The following is a 16,401-nucleotide window of genomic DNA, read 5'->3' on the forward strand; positions in this document are numbered from 1 at the left end:
CACTCGAGCCTTCCTCTGTCTGTTTTCCTGTGTCGATTCTAAGAGTGCTATGGGATTTCTTCTGGTGCGTGTCAGAGCTGCCTGTTACAGTGTTACCATCCTGGCTATAATCACCTCCCTACATGATAAAGCAATCAAACTATGTCTATGTTTGCACACCTGTGTTCCATAAGTGCAGTTCACAGTCACACACTTGGCTTTAATGAAGGTATCAGTGCACTACACTAACCTCCCACTTTATTAGGAAATCTTACTAAACTGTGGGGACTTCCTTCTCTTGTTTATACTCACCTGATCAGGTCTGAAAGGATCTTTGATTGGTCAAGGTCTCCTGTCTTGGGAAAGTTTTCTCTAAAGCTTTAAACTTATGTTATATATGAACATTGTGTTCTTTGTGTTATAACTAAATTTCTGTTTTTGTGTGTGTGTCTGTGTGTGATTTAGGCCGTCATTGAGAAGCTGAAATCACAACTGGAAGCAGCTCATAAAGCCAAAGAGAAACATGCTGCCAGGAAGAAGCTACAAGAAGCAGCCAAATCAAACCAGGTCTGTAGATACTTTACAAAGTCACCATCTAACTTTATCTAACTAGTTATTGAAAAGGGAGACAGAATATTAAAAACACCTCTCAATAACACAAGATGACCATGAAGCTGTGCGGTTGGTTACAGGGTTGTTCTCAATGCGGTTTGCTTTTCGTGCGAAAAGCCGTGTAGCATTCCTAAATGACACAAAGATGGTCGAACAAGACAGAGAACAAAACATTTTTATTTTTCACAAAAAGGAAAACGTGTTTTTGTACGTTTCTTTATTCCCAGCTTTAGAAACTGTCCCTAAAGACACCTTCCAGATCACAGAAGTCTGACCATGTCAGCTTCACATCCGAGTCACTCAATTTTTGTGTTACGACAGCAGCCTTAGTGGGTCAGACCTAAAAACATTTACGTATCACTTTTAGTGTGACATAAGACTAATCCACATCTATTAATGCATAGATATGTATAAGATTATGACCTCCAAGGGAATGGAGGAACCCCCACCTCCCCACCCCACCCCCCTAAAAAAAAACACATCCAGAAATTTTGTTTTGAAATCTGTAAGACTATGCAGACAGGAATGAGCCATGCAGCTGTGGAAAGATGCAAAGGAGGCTCAGAATGACTTCCTTAGAGAAGTTTTGAGCCGGATGTCTGTTTTTAGCAGCATTCTCACATATTTATATCCAGCACCCAATGTTGCACACTCACCGTGGCTTTCTCACTTGTTAGTATATCTAAATGAAAGCATGAAGAACAACAATGTAGCAGTGACCTGTTTCTAAATGATAGAATAACAGCATTTTAGCAAAAGTGATAAGGCCAGCACTGTTACACATCCTGTATCTGAAAGGGTGAAAGGGCTGATATATACAGGACTAAACGTGTCCTGTGTATATAACACACACACACACACACACACACCTTCAGATGTAAGTGAACTCTGCTGTCATGGGGGACTGCTTGTAAAAATAATTTATTTGTTTGAAGTCGTGTTTCTGTTCAGCTCTTACGTCGCGCTGTCTGGAAACTGCTCCTGTTCAGCCGCTTCACCAGATTCCTAATGAGGCACAAATGTCTTGTAGTGTGCTGACGCACTCTCCTATCAGAGGTCAGGATAAGTGTGCATGATGTATGTATGTGTATATGTTTGAAATAAGAGAACACCAGTGCGGCCAAGTGAAAGGGGCCGGATGCATGTGCTACCATGTCTGTGTCCATAGCGCAGACAATTCAGTCCTCTAACGTCAGGGCACTGCTTCTTCTCTACTTACTGTCTTACTAATGTCTTTTCTGGCTTCACACGCAGCTGGATACCCAGACAAATGGTTGCATATTTCTTAGATGAGCAGACGCTCAACAACTTTATAAAGACATGAAAAACAGTGTGATTATTCCTATAATCTGTAGATCATTATTTGTAGGTTAGGCCAGATTTATCCCCAAGAAAGGCTTCCCTGTCCAAATGAAAGGACTAGAATGAAATACCTGGTAAGGGTTCAGGGAAAATGTAATAATTCTTAGGTTTTAGTGCACTTATCAGCCGAGAGGTACTTCAGCACTGTAAAGATGAAGTGGTTTTGATTTGCACTCATTTGAGATCCTTCCAGTTTGTGTTGTTATAGAAGGCAGTTGGCTTCTTTTCAGTGTTCAGTGTTTTGACTCTTGTTGAATGTCTGGCTTGTATTTAGTGTTTTTTTTTGCAATGTGTGGAGACTTAAGGCCGTACTATAGTGACTAACGTGGAGGAAATATTCTCTTCTATTATTTAGATTTTTGTCTTCTCACCCATAGAGATGGGAATCACCAGGCACACCACAGTAGAATATTACACAATACTTCACTGCTCACATAAGATTATTGCAATTTTTGACATTTTGTGAGATGCTGAGTTTTGCAATAACAGATATTGTGATTTATCACATTTTTCAACTGGAAATTATCTCCTTAAAGTTAAACTTTGTCATATCTTTTAATTCAATAAGATAAAGTTATCCTACTCTTGAAATGAAATCGTCAAGTATACCAACACTGTGACTGAAACCTGCCATAAATGTTGCTTCGAGACAGTCGGTCTGCGATCGCTGTGATACGTGATCGAATGGGTTCAAGCTAACAATCTGTTTCTGATCGGAAAATCCTAAAAACCGAGTAGAGCCAAGCTGAGCAGGTGCTAGTTGAAAAGAAGCTTTTGTCACCACATGTTGCAATCGGTAGATGCAAAGAAGATGCTGTCTTATTTTGACCCACGTGACTGAGGCATTGGATGCTCTGAAATAGGAAGTAGCTTTGTCAAGCTTGGTGCGCCCAGTGTTGGATGTTTTTTTTGTTGAGATGTAAGTTTGCTCATCTAACATTACTGCAGGATTTGCGTGCATGAGGCCAGCCCTGTTGTTCATAGTAGTCCCAGAGTATTTTAATGTATTTAATAAAGTATCTGTATTTTGTGTGCCTCTGTTGATAAAATGATACAATATCGCCATGTATCCCCACCCTGACCACCCAGTTTTCATTTTCATGTGGCGTCCTCTCATCTTCTTTGTTCTTCTTTCCCGTCTGCCTGTCAAAACTTTAAAACTTTAATTAAACTGCAGTTACACACGTCTTTCCTTCTGTATTGATCGAATCAAACTGATAACTCTCACCAAAGTAAAGATTAGGAGAGTATACGTAAAATATGGAGATGTTAGTCCTGTGTTTTATTCAGAATGATATGAAAGCTCAAGTCCAGCCCTTTCAAGCCATTTAAAATTTCACTGCAAGTAGGATGTATTTTTATTCTGAAGGAGCCCAGATTATTAGTTGAAACTCAGCTGCTTCCTCTGTCTCGACAGCCTGTGAAATCTGACAGATCCACAAACATTAGATCCATCCTCCTCCTCTGCAGTGATCTGAGTGATGAGACTGAAAACGTCACCTTGCTAGTACATTTCAAATAGTTTTCTTTTTTAAAATATCATCAAAACTTGTTTTTAAAATTACCTTTCTTGTTACAGTTTGTGGTTGTTGAATGGTTAAAGGTTGAGCGCCTGCACAGATATAATTTTGTGTATTTACAGAATTAAATAGACCTTAAAATTACCCACTTGATTTGTTTCAGGCCTCAGATGGGACCAGTGAAGACCGGGAAATCCTGCTGTTCAGAACAGATGAGTCAGGTCGGGCCTGGCCTGTCAATGCCCCATCTGGACCTCAGGAACAGCACGGAGGACGGCGAAAGAAGAAACCGGTAAGGAAAGAAAAATTATGTAATGCAAGAAATTAGATAAATAATCTATTTGTTGTATCAGCTTGCCAACGCTTGGGGGGAAGGAAAAAAAAAAAAGACTGAGAGGGTCCTGGGCATTGATGCAACAGAGGTGTTGAGAGATGGGGAGCTAATAAGAGGCTTGTATCCAGCTATTTGACTTCTTTTTTTTGTGATATTCATCGTGTGTGAAAAGACAACAAGCACCTGCCTCTGAGCTGAAACTTGTATACAAGAAACAAAGCCCTCAGTTTATGGTCATTATAAATTTATAGAGCAGTCTAGTCTCCTTTATTCTTCCTGATTCTTTTTTTCTGTCCACTGTCTCGCACCTCCTGTCAAATATATGATTTCAGATGTTTTGAATAGACTTTAATCTTCTGGGAGTGCTTATTTTAAACATCACACCCAATTTCCAGTGATTTCAAAAAAATCTTGTCTCTCTTTGCTTCTTTTTCATACTACTGTCTTTCTGTCTCGTTTCAGATCGAGACGCATGTTGACGGTGAGCGTGTCCGTTACTTCCAAGATGATGACAATGTCGGTCTAAAGGAGATGGTGAGAAGGGAGAAGATGAGCTCTGCACAGGATCAGAATGCCCTTTACTCTCGTATGGCTGCCAAGGTAAGAAGACATTTCACCATAATTGTGCAATATCTTTATTTAACTTCTGAAATGCTTATTTATTTACAATATAAATCGTATAATCTCTTTTTTTTTTTAGTGTTTAGGTTTGAACACAAGCCGACTAACACAGAGAAAAGCTAAAAATCAGCCCAAAGAGACTTCGAAGCAATCGCTACTGCTGTTGTACTGTAGAACCATTTGTAGGGAAAAATGGAGGCTACAGTGCTAAAAGCCTGATCAGGTTCAGGCTGTGAGGATGGGGTTGGCATGCACTCAGGCTTAACATTGCTCTGGATACCTTGTTAACTTTGTGTTAGCATGTTGTTTGTGCAGATGCTTTCAAAGACCGTATGTTGTGTTAGCAGTATAATGCAGTTTTTTCCTGTCCTGGATGCAGATTGCGCTTTACCGTTTCACTCTTGTCCTTCTACGCAATTAAAAATAAAGGTAATGTCCATTTCCCCACTCCTCAGAACTTGTATATTTCCACCATTTTCTACAAACTCAAATCAGCTGATTGTAGTATCAACTGATCAGGGCGCACACCTGGTAATATGCAGCCACTGCATCTCCAAAAGACTGGAAACTTTCACATTGGAGCTTTGTTCTGCAGTGCGTAATATTCATGTCAGTGTCTTCTCGACATTGTATTTGCTTTGTTACTCAGGACAGCAAAAAATTAGTTGATTAAAAAAATTAATGAAAACCTCAACCAAGTTTTATCCCTGCAGGACCAATGAGGCGCATCTTTTACACCTTTTCTTTGTTTTGTTTTTAATTTAAATTTCCTCATGTTTGCGAACAAACAGGGCTCCTGTCCACAGTCCTGAAACAACAGCTAAGCAGTGTGCGGTATCCCTGCCACTATATTATTTTATATTTTATCTAGGAAACAGAAATAAAGGAGGCAAAAGTAGGTTTTTATATTAATTAAGGACATAGTGGATCCAAACAAACAAAAGCCGGTTTCAATCTTGGGGGCTGGTCTTGAGTCACATTGTAATGGATACATGGAAAAGATCTCTGGTTCGAGTTAAGTTAAGGAGCAGATACAAACCCATCGGGGGTCACAAGGCGGTGTGCTGCCAGAAGCTGGTCTCAAACCTGGATAAATGGCAGGTTTGCATCAGGAGGTGAATCTGCTGTAAAATCTGTGCCAGTCCGACTGCTCTGGCTACTCCCTTTGGAAATAAAGGGAGTAGTCGAAAGCTGCTTCTTTGAGTCTGAGTTCTTTGAGTTCATACATGCTGTCAGGGATGGGTTTTGTTCTTCTCCCATTTCAGACTGGGTTCATACACTGAAAAAATGTAAGCAATCAATGAACCTTGACAAATGCAGGGCATATTGATTTTGGTCTGCTTATACCCCTGGCAGCAGGTAAGATCAGCAACACACAAACTTGAAGATAGTGGACACAAAATATGGCAAAACTAACTATGTATGCATGTTAATGGGAAAGATTACCCCCCTTTTTTTCTGTCACACTTCTCTGAGGAAAACGGCAGCATTTAAAATTTGCACCGTCACATCAGTGTTTGGTTCGATGTCATTATTGGTTTCTCTCCACTACTAGCTGTCTCTGTGAGACTCTCTCAGCCACTGTGTGGTTGAAATAGACACACAGCAGAAGATGAGTTCTGACAGGTTGCGGTGCGCGTGTCAGTCTATCAGCAGCTTTGCAGCCCGCACTTTATCATGAGCCAAGACACATTTTCCTCTTTCCTCCTTCTCATGTTTTTTTAGCTGTTTGCTTCTTCTCTTGGTGCAGGTTGGAAAATGATAAGAACCTGTGCAGAAGTCATAGAGTGTGTGTATGTGTGTGTGTGAGAGAGAGAGAGCAAAGCGTTAATAAACAAAAGGATGGAGGAGTTGCTATGGAAATTTAAAAAAAACCACACACTTAAGCTCTGTCCACATTTTTCCTCGTCTCTGCCTTTCTTACTCGTTTACGTTCTCTTGCTGTCTCAGTCACTCAGCCTCACTTATATATTCACTACACATATGTGTGTCTAAAATCTCACACGCACAGACACGTTCTGCACCTACAAAGAGTGACACTAAAAATACATCTACAGTTACCATGGCAGGACTTCTATAAATACTGCTAATCACAGCTATAGATTGATGATTTACAAAGAGAAAGACAAACTCTCTATTCTCTCTTGATATCACACTCTGCTTCCCTCTTCGGCCCTTCCTTCTTATCTTTTCTGCTTTATCTATAATTATCCGTCTAAGCCTTTTATCCGCTTGTCCGTGTTTTTCTCAGTTTTATTTAACTCTTCTCCGTCTTCCTCTCTTATCCCTCCAATTCTCACCAAGCCAGTCGTATGACTTCAAACGTGTTGGTTACATTTTCCAAAAAGCATAGGTGCTTGTTTGTAAATGTGGGTTTTTGTATGCAGATGGTACGGCTGAAATGGTCATCTCAGGCGGCCCATCTGGCTGCGTGTCTGTTCAGCCAACTGTTTGGTCCAGAGCACGATATCTCCCCAACTACTGAACAGCTGCTCACCACAGTGCCATCAAAATAACCCTGAATTTACCTTTGAGAGGCCTTTGTTGTGGTCCTGATATCTTTGATCGGGTGTCTTGAGGTAGATAGTTTTTCCTGATTTTGTTAATTGGAAAAAAAATGAAATAAATAAAAATTAAACAAGTCGCAAATTCGCTCAAATCAGATAGCTGTGTTTGGATCATCCTATTGTCCTCTTTTGAAGCATCAACTTTTAAGAGAATTGTATTATATTTTGTATACATTCATTTTGTTGTCTTTATTCTTTTTAAGCATAATTTAGGATGTTTGTAGTGCAGTAAAAATACCACAGCTTAAACGAAAAGCAGATGTGAAATTTAAAAGTGAAATAAGAGGTCAAATGTGGCCTGATGTCTGGATGCAAACTATAATGTGATTTTTAGTACCCGTATTATTTCCTGAGTGTTGCCAATACAAACAAAGACAGCTGAATTTTAAGCACAGTTTACAGATCAAAGATATTTTATGAAAGTTTGACCTCTTCTTCAAGGTCAAATAAGGTCACAGTCAAAGTAATTTAATATTTAACATCCGCATATATCATGTGTTGTCAATACAAACAATGGCAGAACAAAACACAGTTTTAAATAGCAATGTATAGCATTATTATCACTTTGAGCTTCAGATCAATTTGTTGAACTTGAAGGAGAGGTCAGAGGTCAAATGTGAAACATTGTAAATCTTTATTTGGTACTTTCTGTACTGTTGACAATACACACCACACTTCATATTTATAAGTTTTAAGGCTTTTTGTCCATTTTTGACCAATAAATCATTAAGTTGACCTTGAAGACGTTGATGGATGAAAGGCAGATTTTAAAGGATTGTTAACATGAATTCACTCCTCCACAGTTCAGTTAAAACTTTTCATGCTATCGGGCTTACAGACAGAAAGAATGACACACACACACAAATGCCACCAAAACAGAACGTCCTTCATTGATGCAACAAATGACTAATTGTTTTATCTTGTATGTGAAAAAAATTTAATTGATTAACATTCCCACACAAAAAATGGCATGCTAGTTTATTTATTTATTTTCAACAATCACATATTTCATAATGTAAACAGTGACTGCAGTGCATGGGTATCCAAAAACAAAAGAAATGCAGCTTTGTGTGGCTCTAATGCTGTTTTATCAAGAACACACAACGTAGTTTTCTTTACCGTCACCGTGCATTTTAACATTTTTCTGGAAACGTTATGGTCGAACATCAGATATGTCGGTGTCTTGTGGCTACAGCAGCGTGCTGTATTCACGATGTATAATTTAAATTGCATCAGGAGTGCATCCGTAAATAAAACATCAGCGGTGATAGTGAGGACTGACAGCATGGTTTGGTTGATTTATTGCTATCGTATAATGCTTAATTAGTCTGTGTGAGAGTGCTCGTGATGGCATGTGTGCAGTAAAATAAAATTGTCTGCTCTTGGCTTAATGCGGTATGTGCTTTTGCACACTTCTATGCCCTCACACTCACTCCTACACACACACACACACACACACACACACATTCCCACCCACACTAAAACTAATCCAATTTTCACTCTCACACACTCACTCCTACACAGCGTATCATGTACACACACACACTTGAGCGACGCTTGACTCTCGCTCTCTCAAATACACACAGATTCCAACCTGTTGCTGGATCACCATGGTGACAAGACTCAGACGTAGAAACACTAGAGTCAGCGTCCTGACGAATACTGTTAATGCACAGAGAGTCGACACCTGCGTGCATTTAGTTGACACTACAGCAATGACTTAATTAATAAATAATGACAGTTTCAATCGCTTTACTGTTTTTAAAAATGTATGTTTTCTCTTTTTGTTTGAAAGTCTGAAACAGGAATTTCAAACCGCAAAATACACAAAAAACAACATCAGACATGAGAGAAAATGTATAGAGACGCCCCCCTCACCGTTTCTGTCTCCGTCTCTGTCTCTTTATCGCTCTCCTCTAATCTAGATGATGGGGAAGACGGACGGCGACAACTACACGCTGGACGACATGTTTGTGTCGAGCGCAGCGCAGCGGGAGGGTGAGGGGAGGGAGGAGGAGAGGATGAGGAACAAAGCCATCGGGGAGAGTAGGAGGCTGGCTGCCTCAATGGAGAAATGCCAGCACTGTTTCAGCAGCAAAGAGCTCCAGAAACACCTTATAGTGGCGATAGGAAGCAAGGTAAGCGCTGGTTAACGCAGGCTGTTATGGGACAAGTAAAAGGAATCTGTGCTGGCATACTTGGATCCTCAATTGTTCGAGTTGTCCATCAAGGTATAATTGGAAATATAGATGATAAAGGTGGGCTGTGATTACTTTTGGAATGTCGAGAAGGTTTAAACCTCATAGATTTATGCATGCTTTGCTAAATTTCATCTGTGTCTGTGTGTTGTGATCTTGTTCTTAGGTGTACCTAAGCCTGCCCGCAGGAGTGTCGATGACAGAGGGCCACTGTCTCATCTGTCCACTCCAGCATCACTGCTCTGCCACTGGCATGGATGAGGATATATGGGCAGAAATGCAGGTTAGCCCATCAGTGCTCGGAATACTGTTGCTCCAGGCTACAGGGACAACTTTTATCTGCATTTATAGAACAGTGGCAGAAATCATTGGAGCCAAATTGCTGCTATAAGGTGTAACTGAGCTCACCTCTGTGCCACTTTACTGCCCTCAGCTGTTCCGACGTACTTTGGTGCGGATGTTCGAGGCCCAGGAGCTGGACTGTGTGTTCATGGAAACGCACATGAATCCCCGCAGGAGACAGCACATGGTGTTAGAGTGTATCCCACTACCCAAAGAGCTGGGAGATATGGCACCTATCTATTTTAAGGTGTGTGGACCTCCTATCTCTCATCAGTCTAATTGAGTGTATTGGTTGCTTTGGGGTTTAAATAGCCTTTCTATTGTGGTTTTTAAAAAACAATCTGTGTTCTCTTAGAAAGCTATCATGGAGTGTGATGAGGAATGGGCCATGAACAAGAAGGTTGTCGACCTCTCTTCGAAAAGCATTCGGCAAGCTGTAGGTTAATTTTTACTCTGTGCAGTTAATTCATTCTTAATCTGGTTACTTAGTATTTCTCTCTGTTTTTGTTCTGCCCTCTGCCTTGTGTTGTTTTCTGTGCAACTTTTCTTTCAACTTTCTTCTTCTGCTCCTCTGTGTTCCTTTTGAAATGGTAATTTTCATTTTTATTTTATTGCCTTCCCAGGTTCCTCGGAGTCTGCCATACTTTGCCGTAGACTTTGGACTCCAGGGGGGCTTTGCTCATGTCATTGAAAACGAACAGAAGTTCCCTCATTACTTTGGCAAGGTCAGCGGATGTTTTGAGACTCTTACACGTCATGCATCTCCTTGGGCTTTTTTCTTTCGTTTTTTTTTTTTTTCTGGTTACAATACAGTAAAATTTCAGTACGAGTGACCTCTCTTTCTTCTATTACAGGAAGTTGTAGGAGGCATGCTGGACTTGGAGCCTCGGCGTTGGAGAAAGATGATTAAAGAAAATTTTGATGACCAGAGGAAGAAAGTGTTACAGTTTTCACAGTGGTGGAAACCACATGACTGCACCAAGACTCAGGGCTAGAAAAATTCTGTTTTATTGTTTTGTTGTACTTCTTACACAAACCACCATGTGTTTCCCAGTGCAGGGATCGCATTTGATGAACCTGGTGTAGAGTCCCAATTTGGAATTTAACATAAATGTGCTACTAGCAATGTTACCATGAGATAATTTTCACTGAAATAAAAATAAAAGGACAAATGAAGAAATGTGTTTCAAAAGTTTGTTTCAGTTACATATGTTTGCATAATAAATGCATTTTGTCGCTACATATATGCAGTAGATAGTATGTGTAAAATGTTAAAATAACAGTTTTATGTGACCATAATAGATCATTTCAAAACTTTTCCCACCTTTAATGTGACCTCTAACCTGCACAATTGAATATAGTTTACATCTGAGAGGTTCCAGAACTAATTGGTATTTCTTTATAATTTTTTAGGGTCTTATAATATAAAATGCTTGAAATGACAGGATGATACTGCCACCGCCATGCTTTACCATAGGTATGGTGTTCTTTTGGTGTTGCAACACCAAAACATATCTTTTGGCAAAAATTTCCCACATGTTTTTGGGAAACTTGATTTTTTTTCCGGGGAGCTTTGTTTTTGCAAATTGTAGCTGAGCTTGATTGTTTTTGTTTTGTTTTTTTCTTTAGTCCGTCTTGCAACCCTACCTCAAACTCCAAACCTATGGAGAATATTGGAGTTTGTCGTTCCAAGTAGTATACAACCAGCATGGTTGCACTTTCTGGAAATTCCTGCAGCTCCTTCAGTGTTGCTGTAGACCTGTAGAACTTTTGGCAGCCTACTTGACTAGTTTTCATCTTGTCTTTTCATCAGTTTTGTGGGGACAATCAGTTCTTTGCAATGTCACTGTTGCCCCAAAATCTTTGGGCATCTGCCGGAAAGATGAAGATGAAGAGGAATGTAACCTTTCAGCATGACAATGACCGCAAGCATACATCCAAATCAACAAAAGATTGGCTTAATCAGAAGAAAATTTAAGGTTTGGGCATCCCATCCAGAGTCCAAATCTAAATCCTAAACGAGAATGTGTGGGGCAATGTGAAGGGCTGTGCACAAGAGATGCCCTTGCAATGACAAGCGGACAAATACTGCCATGTCAAGGTGTGCCATGCAGACTAATACTGAATGCTGTGATTAAATCAAAATGTGCATTTGTTTTGATGTGTGTGCACAGTTGTGCAACCAGCTTACATTTTTATTTTTGTGTTTTTACTCACAGATTTGTTTGTTTTTTATAGTTGAATTGTAAATGTTATAGGTCACATTAAAGGTGGGCAAAGCTTTGAAATGATTCAACGTGGTCTGATTATTTAACATCACAAAAACCTGGCCCTTTAATTGTACAGTGGATACTAAATTAAAGCCCTTGTCTCTATGCCATACCCGCCATTCTCATCTCTTGCCAATGCTGCCCTTCTCTGCCTTTCCAGCCGTGGGATTTAATTTCTTTCCCAGTGGTCTCATGATCCTTTCCAGCTGTCACTTAATTCTAAAAGAGGGTTCCATGTCATCACCACATAGGCAAGTGTACACACATGCTCATATGTCAGAGCATTGCAACCTTTAGACCTAGTCTGTTGTGGATACACGCCTCTCGTGAGCAGTGGGCAGGATTGCCCCAGCATGCAACCTTGGCAGTTTTTCGGTTAGAGCATTGGCTTTCTTATAGGTTTGCTGCTTCATTGACCCCTGTTATTTTCAGGTTTCATCTGAGATACTGTTTGAAGCATCGGCACATCTGGTTTGTGCTGAATTTCAAAGAATCACACAGAAAGATTTGATTTTGCAGAGTTTGTGTATATGGTCACAGATTATTAAAGAAAAGCACTAAATTAGGATCCTGTGTCAGAAAACATAACAGAGTGACTGGGTACCTCACTGCAGTTCCTCCTGTTCTTTTTTTCTTACATTTTTAACCTGTGGGTACACAGAACAGGGACTCTTTATTTAATAAGGGACATTATTAAAATACTCCTCAGATGGCACTGGTCGGCACTTTTATTAAGAGAAATCAGGTGTGTTATGAGACCAGGGAGATTGCCCCTTACTTGTAGTATGAGCACTGACAAAATTTCATTTCCCTGAAAAGGCAGTGTTATGTGTTATTATTGTTGTTTTTATGAGCGATCAATAATCTGTGTGTTGTTTATTATTTTTTCTTTTTCTATGTGCATCTGAGTGACAGTTTTGGCATAAATAGGCTGCACTTGCCGCCATGAACGTGATGCAGCTGACAAAAAAACAAAAAACAAAGCCATCACTCAATACGTGAAATCAAAAGTTGGGTCACATTCCGGTCATTTACGTGGAAATTTGGCTAAATCTATGACATACTCCTTTATGCAATTCCCTACTCTTTAACCCTGGTTGAACTTAAAAAAACATCCTCATGACCAGTAAAGCAGGTTCTTTATATTGTACATGTGTCAGAGAGGCACAGTTTCACGGTTAATAGCGTCAGAGTGGCGTGGAGTGATGTACGGTTATGGCCAATTAGATTGGCTTCTGGCAGATTTATGACCAAATCAGCCATTTGTCTTCTCCCATCCCTGCCTTAGCTGGCCTGACTCCTGGTATTCTGCAAACCCCCGGCACCATCCTGTTGCATCTGCTGTAGCTTTTGGTTCATTTATGCCCCCACCCACTCTGCCTCAGTATAGACAGGAGGTAGATATTTGACAGAGAGATAAGACAATAACATGAGTGTATGTCTTCTGCGTCACAAAATTGAAACCGACATGCCTGCTTAGCAGCGCTCGCCACAGACACACGCGCAGCAGAACGAAAGGATCTTAAAGGCATGACTCACTGGTGTGTGCCATGGGCCTGAACCTTTCTTATCTTTGTGCATTCCATAACTACACGCATTTCATCTTTTACTGGCTTAAACTCCAGTGATGCTGTTTCCTGTGTGGCTTTGTCTATATGTGGGTTTTTGCTCCATTTCACAAGTATGGATTTAAATACTTCTCATTCTGTGTGTGTTGTACTGCACTGGTTAAATTGTGTGACAGTATGGCTGGTATTGTTTTTATCTTTTGAGTCTGCTGGTGTGCAGTACTGTGGAATGAACTACTGGAAAGCTGGTTTTGAGTGGGCCGTTGTGGCAGTTTATAGTTCTGCCTCTGTCTGTTCTGCAGATAGATTTCATCAGTCATGCAAAATACAGATGCGCAACTTTCCAGGGATCGTAATTGAGGTCAGGTCAGAAGACACGTGTGGTCTGAGTAGAAAGAGCCATGGTGCAAGTGTTCCCTTTCATCTTTTAAGATCCTGTCACTCAGATTTATGTATTTTCTAACTTTGCCCAAATGAAGAGTTAAAACTATTTATTTTCCAGGGTTGGCTGTTGCCTGAAAAATCATCACAAGATGCTTTTTAGTCATTTTCAGAAATTCACTTTTCTCCACCCTGCGTGCCGTCACCCCTCTTTTGCACGTTACGTGGTGTATGCTGTACAGTGCAGCGAGGAATGCCCAGACCTCTACATTGGAGAGACCAAACAGCCACTTCACAAGCGCATGGCACAACATAGAAGAGCCACCTCCACAGGACAAGACTCAGCAGTCCATCTGCATCTTAAGGATAAAGGTCACTCTTTCGAGGATGCCAATGTTCACATTTTGGACAGAGAGGACAGATGGTTTTAAAGAGGAGTGAAAGAAGCCATCTATGTCCACTGTGAGCGACCATCTTTGAACAGAGGCGGGGGTTTACGACACCAACTGTCTGCCATCTATTATCCAGTTTTGAGATCCCTTCCCAGACGCCTTAACGCCCACTCACATCCTGGGCCATCTGACCTCAGGAAATCACATGATAAGGTGGAGCCAGGTTTCACAATGAGCTCACACGAAACTCTGGCTGATTGTGACCTAAACCCGCTTTCACACCTTGGCTCATGTGATTAGGTAGAGGATCATCAGGGGGTCCTTTGTCCCTCTTTGGAGAGAAACTCCCACTGGGTTTAAATCTGGGACTCCCCACCATTTGACCTTAGAACTGAAGAAGCTTCTCGGATGAGAGGTGAAACGGCTTCAAGCAACTTAAAGAAGTCCAGACGCTGTTCTTTCCAAGCTCCTTAGACTACGATGACCTGGATGACCGAGAACCTTCACAGACGTAATCTGTTTTACTTCTACTGACTTTCATTCCTCTTCTGTCCAGTGCATACCTCCACCTCTCCAGACTCTCTTCCCCCTGCTCCCCACTCTCACCACAGATCACATCATACTCCACGTAGACTCCTGCCCGACCTCATCTGTCAGCCCGTCCATCCACCATTGCGAACACGTACTGTGCATCCATCAATCCTTTTTTAATTCTGTAGGAAAAGCAAGGAGCTGTGCCAAGAACACTCAAGGTTGGACTGCTTCATCCGTTATTTCAATGATGACATTTCTATTGTCTAATGGCATCCGTGTTACATGCGCCTATTGAAGGAGATTACCACAGTATTTCAATAGTTGCCCTTTCTATCTGTTCTGCTTCCATGATAGCACAGCCAGTGATCTGTTGCCCTGTCTGTACTTAGCTTTAGATGGCTGGCAGCCAGCTCGAGGCAGTCTCTCAGCTGGTAGGCTTATCTCCTTTGGAACATCATTTATTCTATTGTAGTGTTGGCTTTATTAAATGCCCACATTATGACTGATGGATGGCAGACTGATGCAGACAGATAAGGAAAGAAAAAGAAGGCGTTCGTGTGTGTGTGAGTGTGTGGTTGTCTATGCACAAGAGAAAGTGTGTGGGTGTGAGTTAGAGAGAAGAGAAAAAATAAAATGATATGCAGTGGATTGGGGTCACGCTGCTCCAGAAAGTCAAATGAATTAGCGCGCACCTTCATGAAATTGTGTTAGGGTGTGTGAGCATATACATGCACTATGTCTGTCTGACTCAGTGTCTTTCTGATTGGTCCATTGGGGCCATTAATGAACATGATCTGCTAATAGAGGTCAAGGTCGTGACTGTTGTTAGCGCCAGACTGATCGTCATTCTGTCCTCTGATCAGATACAGCAAGCATGTGCCACCGCCGCGAGCTCCATTATCACCCTTTAGAGCCATGTTCGTCCATGTAAACCCGAGCTGAACATATCTGGCACATTGCCACGGACCTGGCTTATTGACCACGGCTGTTGTTTGATTACAATCAGATGCTGCTCGAGTGCCATTTCCTGTTAGTTAATTGAGGAGCAGACTGTTGTCTGCCAAGATTTCACAATTATGAAACCATGTTAATGACAGTATGGAGACTTCCATCTTTAATTCATTTAATGTAAAAGTATTGCATTCACTGTGTACTAATTACAGCCATTTTTATATTCCCCCCCTTTTCCGGTTGCTCAAAAGTAAATGGACAAACTAACATAATTTTAAACAAAATGACTGTCATTAATACTTTACATGGTGTTCATATTACACACACATTCACAGTAGAGTCTACAACACATTTTGAACTACAGATCAACTGAGAATGTATGAATAGCCTATTTGAAATGAATGAATAGTTGATTCGTCTTTAATTACTGTTTCAGAGAGCATGTTTTTTGCTTTTTGTTTTTGGAGAAAACATCTGCTTTCATCCAAGGTAACGTCACTTTTTACTTAAGATCTGACAACACACAACCACAGTGATTTTAATCTATTTTATTGAAACTGAAAATGGCAGTGTTGGAATCAAAAATGATCAATACTGATTCTGTATTAATAAACATTTAAAGTTTAATGAAGACTATCCGGTGCATTCAGCATTGGTAGTATATCCTTCATGGGGGATGTGCTTCCCACACTCACTGAAATGGAAGCCCAGGTCCCTTTATAATCTTATGAGCTACTTTTGCTAGCTATTTTAGGGAACAGCCCTCACTT

General features: G+C 40.7%; 1 protein-coding gene across 1 annotated transcript in view; it reads left to right on the forward strand.

Moving 5' to 3' along the window:
* Positions 1 to 10,715, forward strand: part of cwf19l2 (CWF19 like cell cycle control factor 2) — a 51,164-nt gene extending 40,449 nt beyond the window's left edge. The window contains exons 11-19 of the mRNA XM_026192193.2: positions 445 to 546; positions 3,637 to 3,765; positions 4,270 to 4,407; positions 8,921 to 9,133; positions 9,360 to 9,476; positions 9,627 to 9,782; positions 9,891 to 9,971; positions 10,159 to 10,260; positions 10,390 to 10,715. Coding sequence (XP_026047978.2) covers positions 445 to 546; positions 3,637 to 3,765; positions 4,270 to 4,407; positions 8,921 to 9,133; positions 9,360 to 9,476; positions 9,627 to 9,782; positions 9,891 to 9,971; positions 10,159 to 10,260; positions 10,390 to 10,530 — 1,179 coding nt within the window. The 3' untranslated portion in view covers positions 10,531 to 10,715. The remainder of the gene's footprint in view (positions 1 to 444; positions 547 to 3,636; positions 3,766 to 4,269; positions 4,408 to 8,920; positions 9,134 to 9,359; positions 9,477 to 9,626; positions 9,783 to 9,890; positions 9,972 to 10,158; positions 10,261 to 10,389) is intronic.
* The last annotated feature ends 5,686 nt before the right edge of the window (positions 10,716 to 16,401 follow it).

This window comes from Astatotilapia calliptera, chromosome 14, assembly GCF_964374335.1.
Source record: "Astatotilapia calliptera chromosome 14, fAstCal68.1, whole genome shotgun sequence".
Taxonomy (NCBI): Eukaryota; Metazoa; Chordata; class Actinopteri; order Cichliformes; family Cichlidae; genus Astatotilapia; species Astatotilapia calliptera.